Consider the following 17513-nt stretch of genomic DNA (forward strand, 5'->3'; position numbering starts at 1 on the left):
GAGACTTTTTTCACCAGGGATATAGGTCTGTAATTCTCCTTTTTGGTGGGGTATTTGTCTGTTTTGGGATCAAGGTAATGCTGGCCTCATAGGAAGAGTTTGTAAGTTTTCCTTGTTTCAGGAAGGTTTCCTGTTTTCTTGGAACAGCTTCAGAAGAATAGGTATTAATTCTTATTTGAATGTTTGGTAGAATTCCCCTGGGAAGCCATCTGGCCCTGGACTCTCGTAAGAATGTATTATGAGTAACTATATGCCAACAAATTAGGCAATATGGAAGAAATGGATGCATTCCTAGAGACATATAAACTACTAAAACTGGAACAGGAAGAAACAGAAAACCTGAGCAGACCCATAACCAGCAAGGAAATTAAAGCAGTCTTCAAAAATCTCCCAACAAACAAGAGTTCTAGTAGTTTTTTAGTGGAGTTGTTAGGGTTTTCTACAGATAGTATCATATCATCTGCAAATAGTGAAAATTTTTTACTTCCTCCTTACCAATTTGGGTACTTTTTATCTCTTTTTGCTGTCTGATTGCTGTGACTAGGACTTCTAGTACTACATTGAATCAAAGTGGTAAGAGTGGACATCCTTGTTTTGTTCCTGACCTTAGGGGGAAAGCATTCAGTTTTTCCCATCAAGGATAATGTTTTCTGTGCGTTTTTCATATATGGCCTTTGTTATGTTGAAATATGTTTCTTCTAGACCTACTTTTTTGAGAAATTTCATCATGAATGGATGCTGAACTTGGTCAAATGCTTTTTCTGCATCTACTGTAATGATCATATGGTTTTAATCATTTCCCTTATTGATGTGACATATCATGATGATTGCTTTGTGAATATTGAACCACACTTGCATCCTGGAAATACATTCCACTTGATTGTGGTATATGATTTTTTTAAAAAAATGTGTTGTTGGATTCAGTTATTGCTGATATTTTGTTGAGGATTTTTGGATTTGGGTTCATCAGAGATTATTGACCAGTAGTTCTCTTTTTTTGTGTGTGATTTCTTTATTTGATTTTGGTAACAGGGTAATGTTTGCCTAATAGAATGAATCTGGAAGTTCTCCTTCCTTTTCTATTTTTTGGAATAGTTGAGAAAAATAGGTATTAATCCTTCTTTAAATGTTTGGTAGAATTCACATGTGAAGCCATCTAGTCCTGGACTTCTGTTTGTTGGGAGATTTTTGATTACTGATTGAATTTCATTGCTGGTAATTAGCTTGTTCAAATTTTCTATTTCTTCCTGCTTCAATTTTGGTAGATTATATGCTTCTAGGAGTTTACCCATTTCTTCTAGGTTGTCCAGTTTGTAGACATTTCATTTTTCATAATCTCATATAATTCTTTGTATTTCTATGGTATTAGTTGTTTATTTTTCCTCTTTGATTTACGATTCTATTTATTTGAGTCTTCTCACTATCTTTTTTAATGTGTCTAGCTAGATGTTTATCAATTTTGTTGATCTTTTCAGAGAATCAGTTTCTGGTTTCATCGCTCTATTCTATTGATTTTTTATTTTTTTAATTATTATTAAAGATTTTATTTATTTATATGACAGAAAATGAGGCAGCGAAAGAGGGAGTGCAAGCGGGGCGAGGGACAAGAGAGGGAGAAGCAGGCTTCCTGCTGAGCAGGGAGCCTGATGCGGGGCTCAGTCCCAGGACCGTGGGATCATGACCTGAGCTGAAGGCAGACGCTTAATGACTGAGCCACCCAGGTGCCCCTGTTCTATTGATTTTTTAGTTTTGATATCATTTATTGCTGCTCTAATCTTTATTATTTCCTTCCTTTTGTTAGTTTGGGGTTTTGTTTGTTATTCTTCTGGCTCCTTTAAGTGTAAGGTTAGGTTGTTGACTTGAAGTTTTTCTTGCTTCTTGAGGTAAGTCTGTTTCTCATATACTCCCCTCTTAGAACAACTTTTGCTGCATCCCAAAGGTTTTGGACTGTTGTGTTTTCATTTGTATTTGTTTCCATGGAGTTTTCGATTTCTTCTTTGATTTTTTTGGTCGACTCATTCATTGTTTAGTAGCATGTCATTTAACCTCCATGTATTTGTGGTCCTTCTGTTTTTTTCTTGTCATTGATTTCTAGTCTCATAAACTGTGGTCAGAAAAGATGTGTGGTATGACTCCCTTATTTTTCAATTTGTTGAGACTTGTTTTGTGGCCTAGCATGTGATCTCTTCTGGAGAATGTTCTGTGTAAACTTGAAAAGCATGTGTATTCTGCTGTTTTAACATGGAATGTTCTGAGTGTATCTGTTAAATCCATTTGGTCCAGTGTGTCATTCAAAGTCACTGTTTCTTAGTGGATTTGCTCTTTGGATGATCTGTCCATCAATGTAAGTGGGGTATTAAGTTCCCCTAGTATTATTGTATTACTATCAATTATTTCCTTTATGCTTGTTATTAACTGTTTTATATATTTGAGTGTTCCCGGTTTGGGCATACCTAATATTAATTATTATAGCTTCTTGTTGGAATGTTCCCTTTATGACTGTATAGTGTCCTTCTTTGTCTCTTCTTACAGTTTTTGTTTTATGGTCTGTTTTGTCTGATATAAGTATTGCTACTTCTGCTTTCTTTTGATAACCCTTTGCAAGATAAATGTTTCTCTATCTGCTCACTTTCAATCTGCAGGTGTCTTTAGGTCTGAAATAACTCTCTTGTAGATAGCTTATAGATGGGGTCTAGTTTGTTTGCTTGTTTGTTTTTTTTAACCCATTTTGTCACCTTTGTCTTTTGATTGGAGAGTTTAGTCCATTTATAGTCAAGTAATTATTGATAGATATGTATTTATTGCCATTTTGTTATTTCTTTGTGGTTGTTTATGTCATTTTTCTCTGGTCTTTCCTTCTCTTGCTTTCTTCTGTGGTTTGTTGGTGTTCTTTAATGATACACTTCGGTTTCTTTCTCTTTATTCTTTGCATATTTATGATTTTGCATTTTGATTTGTGGTTACCATTAAATTTGTATATAGCTTCTGCATATAGATAGCAGTCTATCTTAAGTTGATGGTCATTTAAATTTGAACCCATTCTTTACTCCTGTCCTCCCCAAGTTTTAGGTTTGTGCTGTCATATTTTACATCCTTATATTTTATGAATCCCTTGTCTGATTTTTATAGGAATACTTATTTTTGCTGTTTTGTGTTTTTTACTTTTAATACTCTCACTTATGTTCTTTTCTTTCCACTCACAGTGTTCCCTGTAATATTTCTTACAGGGCTGCTTTAGTGATCATGAACTCCTTTAATTTTTGTTTGTCTGAGAAACTTTGCTCCTTTTTTTTGAGAAGCTCTTTATCTCTCCTTCTATTCTAAATGACAGCCTTGCTGAATAGAGTATTCTTGGCTGCACATTTTTTCTTTTCAGCACTTTGAATATACCATGCCACTCCCTTTTGGCCTGCCAAGTGCTGGAAAATCTGCTGACAACCCAGTGGGATTTCCCTTATATGTAACTGCCTTCTTTTCTCTTGCTGCTTTTAACATCCTTTCTTTATCACATTTGCCATTTTGATTACCCTGTCTTGGTGTGGACCTCCTTGGGTTGATTTTGGAGAGGAAGGTCTGTCTCTGGGCTTCCTGGATCTAGACATTGATTTCCTCCCCTGGATTTGGGAAGTTTTCAGCTATTATTTCTTTAATTTTCTGCCCCCTCCCTTTCCTCTGTCTTCTTCTTCTGGGATCTCTATAATGTGAACAGTGTGGTATTTTTTCCATGGTTGCACCATGCTGGGTGGGGGATGCTATGCCTCTGAGCTTTATGTAGAAGGAATTACATCAAAAGGTCACCTTGTCCCTGAAATGAAGATAAATGCAACTGCAACCTGTTTCCCCCCAATCTGCCTTCCTAATCTTGTATGACAAACAGGTCAAATTTGTCACTTGTTCGGCAAGCAGGTCAAATGCAATAAATCCATATCCATGGTTTTGGAAAAAGATAACAGAGAATAATTTCTAAATACTCTGCAAAGGTTATATAGATCCACGGTGGTTTTCTAGCAGTAGGACAATTGGGAAATTTTTCAATTCCATTCTTATCTACTTTCAAACCCTCTGCATGTTTTGAAAACAGCAAAGACACCCCTTCTTCCCAAGGCTGAGTCTGTCAGACTCTAAAGGGGAGATCATGAGTACAGCCCAAGAGGAATACACCAAGAAAAGAACTGTGCTGTAAGGTTTAACTGCATGGAACCCACCACTCTTGGGCATCCACATTCGGCCTAATTAATATAATAACTCACTCACATCATGCTGTAGGGTTAGCAAAGGACTTTAAAAAAATATCATCTATGTGAACCTTGCAGCAAAGTAGGTTTTTGTTAGTCTCTATATTTCTTTTTTTTTTTTTAATTTTTTTAAATTTATTTTATTTGACAGAGAGAGAGATCACAGGTAGGCAGGGAGGCAGGCAGAGACAGAGGGGGAAGCAGGATACGTCGCTTGATCCCAGGACACTGAGATCATGACCTGAGCCGAAAGCAGCGACTTAATCCACTGAGCCACCCAGGTGCCGCAGTCTCTATCTTTCTAATAAGAAAATGAAACAGAGAGATTAAGGTCACTGTGAAAAAAGTCTCAATCTTCAGATTCCAAATTCCACTCCTTCCCACGTATTCAATCTTTAGCCTTTGTCTTTTGCTCTTTGTATTGAAGGCAAGACTGAGTAAGTGAGAAACTCTGCAGCCCTGGGAGAGTGTATCTATTTTTTTCTATGAGAAAACCAGAACAATATTTCTGGGAACAAAAGCTTTGTGAACCCGCCCCCCTCCCCAGGGAAGGAGAGCCACAGCGTACTACTCTGTGACATACCATCTTCTTCCTGTGCTCTGCCACTATGGTCAGAGCTGTGACCTCCCTCCCAGAAGGAAACTGGGCTCTTCACTGCAGTGAAGTACATCCATTAGTTTCATTCTCAAGTTCAGTGTATGACAGGTGCAGAAGGGGTTTAATACAAAACAGTCTCTGCAACATGGAACAGAAAAGACCTCTTTTCTATTGCTTGAGGTGTGAGGTTGAGATTCAACACAGCCAAGTATAAAGGTGAATCTATAAATAGCATCTGATAATGGGGCTGCTTTGAGGTTCAATGAGATTTTTCTTTCCTTTGCAAACCGTATAAGGTGATAAGGCTCCAGTATGGCAGCCCTGCATACCTAAAACTAATTTCTTTTCTGACCTAATGAAGAATTCATTGTGTCAGACTGCTCAGCACTTTTTTTTAAAAAAGATTTTATTTATTTATTTGACAGAGATATAGAGATCACAAGTAGGCAGAGAGGCAGCCAGAGAGAGAGAAAGGAGGAAGCAGGCTCCCTGCTGAGCAGAGAGCCCAATGCAGGGCTCGATCCCAGGACCCTGAGTTGAAGGCAGAGGCTTTAACCCACCCAGGTGCCCCGTGCTCAGCACTTTTAACTTTGAAAATGTTCCCAGAGGCAGCTTGGCATACAGTTTCCAGCAATTAGAATGCATATGTTCTCCAAAGGGAGGTCCAGTGCTTACTTTCATGAGATTTTTCTTGGGCAGGTTCTCAGAGGTAACAGAATCTACACCAGCTAGCTCAAGAGGAACAGGATTTATTAGGGGATAGAGATAACTTGCCCAGTCATTGTGAAAAATCAAAACAGAGAATTGGGGTTGAACTTCCAGGAAAAACTCTCCAACTTAAATATAGACCTGAGCTGCTTTGGTAATGGTCCTAGAATAAGGAAGTGGCTATAGCCTTTAGAAGAAGCCACCATACTGCTTTCTCAGAGCCATGCTGCCACAGTCCCAACCAACAAAGCAGATGTGTGATACAGAGAGTGTCTCTTCCCATGTGGCTCAGTTCTGAATCAAATTCTCACCCTAGTGCATCTGAAAGGCAGAACTGGGGCTGTATCTTAAACTCTAAGCAAGTGAGCATCTGGTGTTGGCCTGCCAGCTGGGTTTAGAAAGGGTGTTGAGAGAAGCCCTCTATAAAGCCAATAGTGTTTTAAACTGCAGCTCTTCCCTCCACTTGCATACTAAAGAGCAAAGCTTATTTCCCATATATCTAGCTTCCTACCTCTCCCTTTATCAATCACTCACCCATTTATCCAACCATACATGTATCTATCCATCCATCCATCCAATTTTTGAACTATTGGTATTCTTTCTTTTTTTAAAATAATCTGTTTTAGATTCTTTAAAATCTGTGTCTAAAAGATAAGGACTATTTAAAAGCTCTGACTACAATACCATTAGCATGCTAACATTTTTAACAATAACCCCTTAAGATCGTCAAGTATCTAGTCAGTGTTCATATTTTCATAATTATCTCCTAATTTTCAAAACCAGTTTGTTTGAATCAGGTTCTAAATAATGAGGGTCTCACAGCATGAATTGATGGGCACATCTCCCAGACTCTTTTAATCTACAGTTTAGAGTGCCTTGAGGAGAACACAACACCCCAAGGCTTGCAATATTCATTTGTCTATCTTCGGGTGACTTATGTAAGCATCCAGTCATGATCATTGTCTCGCTCCATCACTTCACTAGGGGTTTGCCAAGCATGTAGTTTCTTGGTTTGTCATTCTTTCCTAACTTATTTGGCTGAAATATTTCAAGTGTGTGAAACCATCCCCCATCAATAGTTTGGCTTCCAAAGTAAATTTACATAGGAAAAGTAGAATACATTCTTGATCTCCCCCCTTTTTTCTTATCAGTTTTCAGAAAAGCAAAATAGAATTCATTATTTTAAAGGTAGCATCTTTTACAGGTAATTGAACTTCCTTTAAGTATTATTATGATATCATAGATTTAAACAAATTTGGTTTGCGTCAATCTACTGCAATTTTTTAAAAAGATTTTATTTATTTATTTGACAGGCAGAGATCACAAATAGGCAGAGAGGCAGGCAGGGAGAGAGGAGGAAGAAGGCTCCCCACTGAGCAGAGAGTCCGATACGATACGGGGCTCGATTCCAGGACCCTGAGACCATGACCTGAGCTGAAGGCAGAGGCTTTAACCCATGAGCCACCCAGGTGCCCCTCTACTGCAATTTTTAAAAACAACTGATGTCCAAGTTGAGCCTTTTGAGAGAAAACCTCTGATTCTTTTTCTACAATTCTAATTTTCTTGATCATCACCTTGGCCTCCTTGTTCCTGGTGTGAAAACATGCTGCATGTTTCATTCATGTATTTCTTGTCCCAGAGGTAGGATCAGCCATTTCTTCAAGGATCTCTTGTTCCTTTTAGCAAGAACAGTATTAAGAGATCACAATCTATGAAACAATTGCTTCTCGGCCTTTTGGCTGAGATCAAGTGTGGATGCTCTATGAACTAATGTATGTTTTTAAGAAGTAATTTATTCAACGGGGCGCCTGGGTGTCTCAGTGAGTAAAAACCTCTGCCCTCAGCTAAGGTCATGATCTCAGGGTCCTGGGATGGAGACCCACATCGGGCTCTCTGCTCAGCGGGGAGCCTGCTTCCCCCTCTCTCTCTGTCTGCCTCTCTGCCTACTTGTGATCACTCTCTCTCTGTCAAATAAATAAATAAAATCTTTAAAAAAAAAAAGATTTCGGTGAGTGGCAAGATAACTTGTTGAGAAATCTGGAGACTTGGCTCACATCCTGCAGTAAGAATTGCTCAAACACGCTCACTTTGAACCATCCTTTCCTGTTCTAGAAGCCATGTCACCCTTTTGTATGTGTTTCCTCATATAAATACATGTATGGGTGGAGTATGAGCACATGGAGTGTGAGCACATGTCCTGGGGTAATGCATAGAGTAGGACAGTCATCCATATCCTAACAAACAAGATTTATCTGAGGGCCATTCAGACAGAAATCAAATCTATGTAGACATGTAATGACTGGCAGTGATTTTATCTTCTATTCACTGCCCTCTGTGGTCCTGGCTACAGGAGCCAGCTTGTCTGAAGTCTACTGCTGGTCCCCCTGGCCCAACATCACTTCTCCACTGGCTTTGCCCCAGTGCTTGACAGTCCCTTGATTCTCACCCCTTGGTATTTAGGGATGGTTCTTCAAATGTCTGGGAAATGATAAATGATCTACTAAGCCCTGATTAAAATGATCTTACCGGACTAGACTGCAGGTCACCTGCTAAGTCTTGGTGAGAATGAGCATGGCAGGGCTCCTTTTCTTGGCGCAGAGAGTGGTGGAGAGGTATGGAGGGGACAGTGGGGGGCTCCATTGTAAGGGAGAAGGGCGGGAGATGGAAGTCTGATGACAAGTCACTAATGGGTGTCTATGATTTTTATCTGCCTGGATTTCATTCTAGAGAATTGCCCTTCTGGTCTTGTTGAGAGGTTTGTTTAAGTATCTCCTCAAAGGAAAGGATGTGTCTATGCTCTGAGCTGGGCCAGTCAGATTTTGTCTCTCAGGACCTGAATCTTGAGTAGCGAGACATAAAGACCTAAAGCATTTCCATGGTCACTCCTGCCACCTAGATCTGTCCAGATCTCTGGCCTTCTAGAGCCTAGATCTTCAACTTCTTTTGCTGCCTTTCAGTGAATTTACTTCTCTCTCTTTCCTCTTCTGCTTAAGTTAGCTGGATTTGGCTTCTGCTCCTTGACACCAAGAATTCTAATTGTTTTGCATGCAAAAACAAAACAAAACAAAACAAAAAAACAACCCAAACTGGTTTAATACCATAATTTAACCCGCTCCCTGCTGTGTCGCAGAGAAGTAGCTAAGCCACATTATTGAATGCACTATTGGGAGGCACTTATAGATCTAATACTTCCAGTGGACTTTGGGGGCTGGTCTCTTTTAAGCCTGCAAGAATAAAGTGCCCTATGTGTTCTTCAAACTTCTTCCTGGACAGCTTGGATTTAGTAGGGAAAAAAGTGGTGTTTGGAGGGGAGTAGTTTGGCCTATTTCTTCCTCTTTTTGTCTCTTGTGTGCCACTATTTAATGTCATGCTGTTATACAGTATACATTCTTCAAGAGAGGGTAAAACATTTTATCTCCCCCCCCCTTACAAAAATGCACAAGGCTCTTATAGAAAGTACCAAGACTCAAAAAGATGAAAACAAAACACATAATCTTACCACCAGATTACTTCTTACCATTTTGCTGTGATTTCTTTCTTTTCTTTTCTTTTTTTTAAAGATTTTATTTATTATTTGTCAGAGAGAGAGAGAGAGTGCAAGAGAGCAAGCACAAGCAGGGAGAACATCAGGCAGAGCTAAAAGCAGTCTCTCTGCTAAGCAAGGAGCCTGATGTAGGGACTCAATCCCAGGACCCTGGGATCATGCTTAACTGACTGAGCCACCCAGGTGTCCCTGCTGTGATTTCTTACAGTTTTTATCACCACACACATATAAATAAATTCTACTTTAAAAAAATTGGATTATAATGTCTTTTAAGCTTAAAGTAACTTAATACAGTAATTTTCTCAGGTCATTAAATTACTTCATGGTTGCACAGCATTCTTGCCTTATTGTACACTCATTATTTGCATTCTTAGTTCATCTAAAACTTCACGTTCTTTTTATGTACAAAACCCTGAGAGTTAAGAATCACTTTTCTTATCTGAAATTAGTGTATGCATTGCGTACATAGCTCAGTATGAGCCAGAGTCCACACTAATGTCCAGCACGCATCATTGGTCCCTCTTGGTCACTTGTTGAGTGGCCAGTGGGAAATAAAGCAGGTGCTCTTTTCTGGTGACCCAGTCAATAGACCTTGCATGGAACTTGCTGTGCTGGAGAGGCATGTAAAGGCTGAAATCCATGACCTTCAGTCCAGCAGATCTTCTCTACCTCAGTATCAGTCCATCCCAGGGTGGAGTTTGCTAGAAGGTTCTTGTTATCATCACACTTTAATCTCATCCTGCACCAAGTCCACAATGGTATGCTAATGAGAACTCTACTCTCCTGGGCATGACAGTGAACATTTTTCCTCAGTAGGTTTTAGAACGTGCTGAGGAATCTAGGCTGAGCGACAGGAAAGGGGGAAGAAACGAGATTCTGGACTATCACTTGCTTTACTGGGATGCAGGATTTCTTTTGATTGGCTGAATCAGGTAAGAGTACCTATATGGTCCTGGAGAGGGAGGGAGGGATCTTGAATCATCTCTCTGTCTTAGAGGTCCTTATGAAATCCCAAAAGCTTCCCTCCATTTTCTTAGCCTTGAAAACCCATTTTGCGAAATTATCACCTTTTACTCTCACAGTCTCGAAAAACTGAGACCTCAGTGTGGTAGAGATGTGGCAAGTGGCTTGCTGTGGTGTCACAGAGCCTCATCACTGAACTTGCAGAATTGTGCCAGAAGAAGTGAGAACCAGTGGGAAGTGTCAAATCTTTTACAACCATTAGCTCAGCTCTCCGTGGTGCATTCTGAAGGCAGACAAGGCATTTGCTTTCACATCTGACTTCAGATTATAGTCATCATTGGAAAATAAATAGTGCTAAGTGGTTAAAAAAGAGGAGTAATAACATTGGCAGTAATTCTGGCAACAGAGCAGTGAATCCCGTGAAGTACATCATTGAAATCTGAGTTCAAGCCGGACACGCTAATGTTAAATCAAGTGTCTTATTGACTTGTGTAAAAGGCTGGTGGTGGTCATCAGTTCAATAGAATAAAACTTGCAAAAGAAGAAAGAAATAAAAAGAACAGTATGATTTTGAACCATGTCTGTTTGTTGCATAGACTCCTACCACGAGGTCACATTTACACACACAATGTGTGTGTGGACGCTCTGGGGTTGGCAATTCCCCCTGTTGGTCAGCCATGTTTAGTTGTTCTATTGGGACAGGACTAGTAAGCTTAGTTGGATCATCAAAGTTTCAGAGGCATATCTTAGATGGCTCTCCTGACTCCTGGGGGGCTGATGGTGGATGTTGGGACCAAGATCGGAACTAATTTGTTTGGCCTTAAACTTGAAATTGTCCCTGATGGTGGTGGTGAGAGTGATCATGGGGGTGGTAAATGGATGAGGAAATCCTCCTACTATCCAAGAAGTTTGGAAAGATGGGCCAGTCTCTTTGATCCCTTCCAGTTCAGTCCTGCCTCTGAAATGTTTGCTGATAGACCACTTTTTAAACTCTAGTCTAGCGATTGCAAAATAATCTATCTGCAAAGACCAGGTAGTGGAAAAGATGGAAAGGGTCCGCTGGGAAGAGTCGGTGGTGGATGGGAGAACGCATACCCCATCTCAAGGAAGAGCAGCAATGAAGTTCTACCAAAATCCTGGCACGTAGGAAGGCTGACTCAATGTTGCCATGGATTATCAGAGATTTGGGGAGAAAACTTGAGGGTTTAGATTAGTAAATGTAGACTCTTTTTTACAGATGAACTGTGAGCTCTTCAATTTTGTCAACTAAATCAAGTTGAAATGAAACATTGAGCCGGGCTAAGCACACTTTCTTGTAGCCAATTTGTAACTCTTGGGGACAGTAACATCTAAGTTGTGTATTATCCCCTTTGCAGGCAAGTCCTGGGACTCTAATTCCATCTCATTGTTCTGGCTTCCTGCAGTAAGGTTAAGAAAATGGGCTCTGAAGTTCCTACCTGTGATTCCAATAATTCTTTAATGCTCGCTTCATATAAACTCCCTATGAGGACAGTGAGGAGCAGAGTCTGCTGTTTTGCAACCTAATGATAAATGCAAACATGTTCAACACCTACTGTGTTCTATGGGATGAAAGAATTATTACTCTCATCTCATTTTTATAAGAACTCTCTAAGATGGGGACTAAAATTGTTGTCATGATCACATTCCTACTTACAGATGGGCAGTCTTGGGGTTGGGAAGGATTTCCCAAAGTCGCCCAGTAAGCGTCAGCCTTGAGATTTGGACGCTGGAGTCAGAAGGCAGAATCCAATTTTTAACTGCCATATTATGCCTTATCCTGCTATATTAAGTGGATTTTTAGCTTCTATAGTCTTGCTGAGTGACAACAACTCCTACTCCCAAAATAGCTTAAGGAGTCTGTAAGGACACTTTCTGCTTTTGTAGAGCACAGGGGCATTGTCTTTGTCCCCATCCTTTGACAGGGTTTGCAGAAAGTGTGGGATCCTTCTGATGACAGAAGAGGGAGATTTTCTTAATGCCTGGCTTGAGACCGGAAATGCCATTCCCTCTTCCATATTGTTTTCTATTAGGTATTAACTGGAGATTAGCAAATAGAGTTTCAAGGTCAAAATTGTGAGTTTCACTTCCTTATAGACAAGGTAGTCTTTCTTAGGCCATGACAAAGGACAGCCCTAATCAAGGGCAATCATCCCTATTGATGGAAGTGTTCCAAACTCAACCTGTGTACAGATAAAATCACCACCATAAATGAAAGCGGTATGATGCAGCCAAGGAGTACACATAGATTTTGGCTTAGATGCTAATGCCAAATGATAGGTGGTGGCTTTTAGAATGAGCACTGTGCCAAGAAGGCTTTGGAAACCACATGTGAGTTCACCAAAGAGTGCTGTGATTGATTGGTCTTGTCTGCCCTACCTCGGGCTAGGGAAGCAGTGGCAGGTATGCTGTGCTTGCCATTCCTGGTGTAGTCTATTCAGATGGAAGAACTAAGACATCTAAGGCTTGGGCAGCTCAAAGCATATAAGTTTTAATTTGTGATTCTGTCTTTTTCTGCCTCTTCCATTTCTGCTTTTTCTCAGGAGAGATGGCCAAACGCACTTTCTCCATGCTAGAGACGTTCCTGATCTTCCTCCTCGTGTTGATGACCGCTATCACAGTAGCCCTTCTCAGCCTTCTGTTTATCACCAGTGGGACCATCGAAAATCACAAAGGCAAGTTGCCATGGGCTCTCTTGGATGCTCTTCCTAGCCTGTGGGAAATTTCTTGATTACCGGGGATGCCAAGGCAAAGAACAGTGTCTGCTGATAATGCTGATAACAGGGCAGTTCAATGTGTACGTAAGCAGCTGGCGTGGCCATCTAACTGTTACATTAATTGCCCTTTGTGCATCAATAGCAATTTTTATCAAGCTTACCTTTGTCCACAAATAGCCAGTTGACAGGCATTATGACATGCGTTTTTTCATCTCTCACTTTTCCATTTACCTAAGCCCAGTTCAGAATTCTTCAAGGCCCAGTAATGTGAGCATTTGCCCCAAGCCTTCTCTCTTTCTCTTTGCCTTTTCTTGGACATCATCTCCTCTTGCGGAAAAAAGGAAAATGACAGACGCACTGGGTATTAATGAGTCTGTGAAAAACTTTAGAGAAGGGAGCGTTGAACTCAACTTCTTAGGAGGGCCACTCAAGTTCTGTAAATGAAGTGCTGTGGGGATGCAGGTGGAATGGGTAGTTGTCATTGTGTCACATGAATGCAGATCTCCAGAGTTTTCAAGAGAAGCTGGAATGGATGATTTAGGCTTCTCCTGATGTATTAATGTTGGGAATTAATTTAGTTTTGGAAAACAATGTAGGCTACATTACAGGCAATATTGGGCCCCTGAGTCTTTGATGATCCCTACTTCGGTGGTGGGTCATACACTGGTAAGTAAGTAGAGAAGAAAGGCGGGGGTTGAACACTTTGACCGAAGTAAAGGGAGAGCTGGCTTTAGACCAAACAGAGAAGGAGCCCAATATTTTTTACTCTCTCTTTTGGCCTCTTTTCTCTCTTATGGCCTCTTCCTTCCAGTATATTCTCTACCATGACCCTGTGCTTTGCATTTCCTGCAGAGGAACAGAGATCCTCTGCTCCAGCAGTATGCAGAGTAGGGGCATGGGCTGCTAGAAAGGAAAGCAACCATAGGACTTCCTTAGTTTTAGCTCTTAAACTTGGAGAATCCAGAGGGTGATCAACAATTATGTTAACTATGCTCATAGTAGGAGCTGCTGTTTGTTGAGTGGTTGCTTTGTGTCAAGCACTATGGTCAAGAGCCTACTTCCTTTTCCTTCTTAATTCTCATAAAACTTCTATAAATGTAGGTGCTGGTCTTAGTACCATTTTCCAGATATAGAACCCGAGACTCTGAGGTCCCAAAGGAATCGTCCTTGGCCATTGGACATGGTTTGCCTTTGGCTGGCGCCCTGTTCCTACATGGGTATCAATAAGGAAAAAGAGCCTGCCTCCTTCCTTGTGATAATTGATGTCTTGTAGAAGATGGAGGTTTGTGGTTGAGAAAAATACAGATTCTAACTTCATATCGAATATGCATGAGAGAGCATCAGACCCTGAGTCAGAGGACCTGAGCTGGGCACCGGCTTCATCTCGTATTGTCCCTAAAATTGTAGTTCCATCACTTCTCTGGGCTTCAGTTTTATTATATGTAAAACTGAAGAGATGAGAGTCCCCCAACTCTAGGATCTCCCCCAACTCTAGTCAGCAGCCAGTCTCTTGACTAAGTACTTTCCTAGCACTAATGCCTGTGACTTCTGTGGCTTCTGTCGCCTTGGCCACCCTGGCTGTTGTCTGGGGTGGAAACAAACAAGCAAATAACAAGCATAGGTAACATATCTCAGTATATAAATAGAACCAAAGCTATATGCCGGCAATTAGTCTAAATTTATTGTTCAAAACAACCCTCGGGAGTAGAGTATTACCACCTCTATTTTATAGATGGGAATAAATGGGGTAGAACAGGGTAAGTGACTTGCTCAGCTAGTAGGTGGTAGAATTAGTTTTCAGACCCAGGCTATTTGGTTCTGGTACTTGCTCGTGTAGTCTCTGTGCCATTCTGCCTCCCTTGATACTGTGTGTGTGTGTGTGTGTGTGTGTGTGTGTGGTCACATAGGACATGTGTGTGTATATGCACATACGCAGATGGTGATAGGAGTAAAATAAGGTGGCACTATGCCGAACAGACAGTGGTCTAGTGGGCATTCCAAATAAAAGACTTGAGAACGGAGAAGAGGGGGCAGCATAGAGATAGTGGGGATGGCATCTCTGGACACAAGGGTTGGACTGCCTCAGAGTGTGACGGAAACAAACCAACTCAGAAAGGATCTGCGGGGCTTGGTTGGTGGAGCAAAGAGGAGGAAGGTCTCTGGATGGAGAGAAGGGTGGAGACCAGTCCCTGGAGGCTAGGTTTAGCAGGCTGTGCGCCAGGAACCTGGCACCTGGTTTGTTTGGCTGGAGGAGAAGAGCAGGGCGAGTGAGTACAGAGCCGTGTGTTTGATGAGGAATGGCTTGTGATGAGAAGTTGAAGGACGTTTAACTCAGGCTTTGATTATTAGTCAGAAGGATCTCCAGTTCAACAGAAAGACCCTCCTTAGGATTATTATCTACAAAAAGTCCCTGAGATATGCCTTACCATGTATTTTAGTTTGTGTTTTCATTTTTTTTTAAACATTTTATTTATTTATTTGTGGGAGAGCATGAGTGGGTTGGGAGTAGGGGCTGAGGGAGAGGGAGAAGCAGACTCCCCGCCGAGCAGGGAGCCCGACATGGTGCTCGATCCCAGGACCCTGAGATCATGATCTGAGCCGAAGGCAGATGCTTAACCCACTGAGACACCCAGGCGCCCCTTTACCATATATTTTAAATATAAGAGAATATATAGATTTTTTCCTTAGGAACCTCAAACTATGTGTTTTAATTGATGCCAATAAGTAAGTAGACTGAGACGTTATCCCTTAAATTCAGATTCAGGTTTCCCGTCTACCCAGAGCTCCCCAACCACCGTGGGCTCCACGGCCAGTCAAGGCCCGGCACACACCAATGGCGCTACGATCACGCAAGCCCCTCCCGTGGTTAGCACTCCAGAGCCTCCTCTCTTCCAGAACTTCAGTGGCTACCATATTGGTGTTGGGCGAGCCGACTGCACGGGACAAGTAGCAGATATCAACTTGGTAGGTCAATCATGGGCTCCTCAGGGAGGATGAAACGGGTAACAATATTCCTTGCATCCTATACTTATTCCAGATAATTTCATCATCATCATCATCTTCTTCTTCTCACTTTTTCATTGATGTCACTGCCGTCTAACACTGTGAATATTATACTATAACGAGGGGCCATGTGTTCAATGGCATCTCCTTTGTAAAGTTGACTGGCCATTTTTTTATGAATGGCAGGGGCAGGGCTGGCAAAATCACATACCACGGGGCACCACAGATGATGGAAGCAGGCCAGTGTAAGCGGATAAGTGTCTAGTGAATCCTCAGTTTGGGGGGCAGTGGGAAGTGGGGGGTACAGCTGAAAAGTGCATGGCTTTAGCAATTGTTGCCATGTAGGGCTGCCCAATCTTAAAGGTTTTTCAAGAGAAGTGGGTCACCTCTGGATCAGAGACTAAGGATCGAAACCTCTCAGTTGGGAAATAAAGGCAACTCTAGTTCAAACTGGAAATCTAGGGTGGGTCAGCACTGCGTAAGCCAAGGAAAAGGCTTCTGTGGGTCTGGTGTGGCCTTTTGGCTGCTGGACTGCAATTTCTTGATTGTGATGATGGGTGTATTCATTCACAGCTTCCATAGGAAGACAGAACATGGCGTTGTTTGATGAGATTTTTTCTCGTTCCTACCCAATAATCTTTAGATTCTAGGAGTTGTTTCCCATTGTCTGTTCTGAGAAATAGCTCTGGAATGAGAGCCCGAGGTGCCACTACTCCTGTGAGGGGTAAAGCAAGCAGTAGAGGGAGTGTGCTGAAGACTTCATGGGTAGGCTTTAGGACGTGGTGAGAAGGGGGGTTTGCGATGGGTACACTTGGACTGACTTAACTGAGGGATGGCCAACAAGGTAAAAGCCAGCATGAGGTACCCTCAGTGAAGACTATTTAATCACAATGAAACCATTTTCTTAAGAAAAAGAAAGAAAGAACATCACACACCAAACAGCCAAAGGAAGGGAACCTTCAGTCTTCAGGACATTTTGGGAATGTAGGATGATGGTAGGGGAACTACTTCCTTCCATCGTATCTCAGGCAGGAGAAAATAATTGAAAACCCTGGAAGGTTGCTGACATGGTAACAGAATTCCAGAGCCAAGCCAACCCCTTCCTTGCCCATAGGCCTATGAATGTCTCCTGCCAAACTGATGGTTACTTTGCATTTTCCCACACAGAAGAGTAAAGTCTCTCTTACAGTGTTGGCTTTATTCTTGAAAACACATATTATTATGCCAGGCAGAATCACAGTGTCCCATGGACTGTGTTGTACTTCATCTTTCCTAAGTGGTCTCATCCTGTGTGGTTGTACCTGGCTCTGGTTGTGGGGGAGTGAGGCAGAGCAGCTCTGACTTCCCTCTCTTCCTCTCTAGATGGGCTACAGTAAGACTGGCCAGAACGCACGCGGCATCCTCACCAGGTTGTACAGTCGAGCTTTCGTCATCGCAGAGCCAGATGGGTTAAATCGAATGGTGTTTGTCAGCGTTGACATAGGCATGGTATCCCAACGCCTCAGGCTGGAGGTAAGTGGCTGAGGTGATGACGAAAGGACATGTTTAAAAGAAACGCTCTGGGGACACCTGGGTGGCTCAGTTGGTTAAGCAGCTGCCTTCGGCTCAGGTCATGATCCCAGTGTCCTGGGATCGAGTCCCACGTCGGGCTCCTTGCCCCGCAGGGAGCCTGCCTCTCCCTCTGACTCTGCCTGCCACTCTGCCTGTGCTCTCTCTCTCTCTGACAA

The 17513-nt window shown here is 41.8% G+C and overlaps 1 protein-coding gene across 1 annotated transcript in view; it reads left to right on the top strand.

Annotated features, from left to right (window-relative positions):
- The window catches only part of ASAH2 (N-acylsphingosine amidohydrolase 2), a 99403-nt gene that overhangs the window by 17095 nt on the left and 64795 nt on the right, over window positions 1-17513 (top strand). The window contains exons 2-4 of the mRNA XM_059395807.1: window positions 12610-12741; window positions 15542-15747; window positions 17149-17298. Coding sequence (XP_059251790.1) covers window positions 12615-12741; window positions 15542-15747; window positions 17149-17298 — 483 coding nt within the window. The 5' untranslated portion in view covers window positions 12610-12614. The remainder of the gene's footprint in view (window positions 1-12609; window positions 12742-15541; window positions 15748-17148; window positions 17299-17513) is intronic.

Source organism: Mustela nigripes, chromosome 4 (genome assembly GCF_022355385.1).
Source record: "Mustela nigripes isolate SB6536 chromosome 4, MUSNIG.SB6536, whole genome shotgun sequence".
Classification (NCBI taxonomy): domain Eukaryota; kingdom Metazoa; phylum Chordata; class Mammalia; order Carnivora; family Mustelidae; genus Mustela; species Mustela nigripes.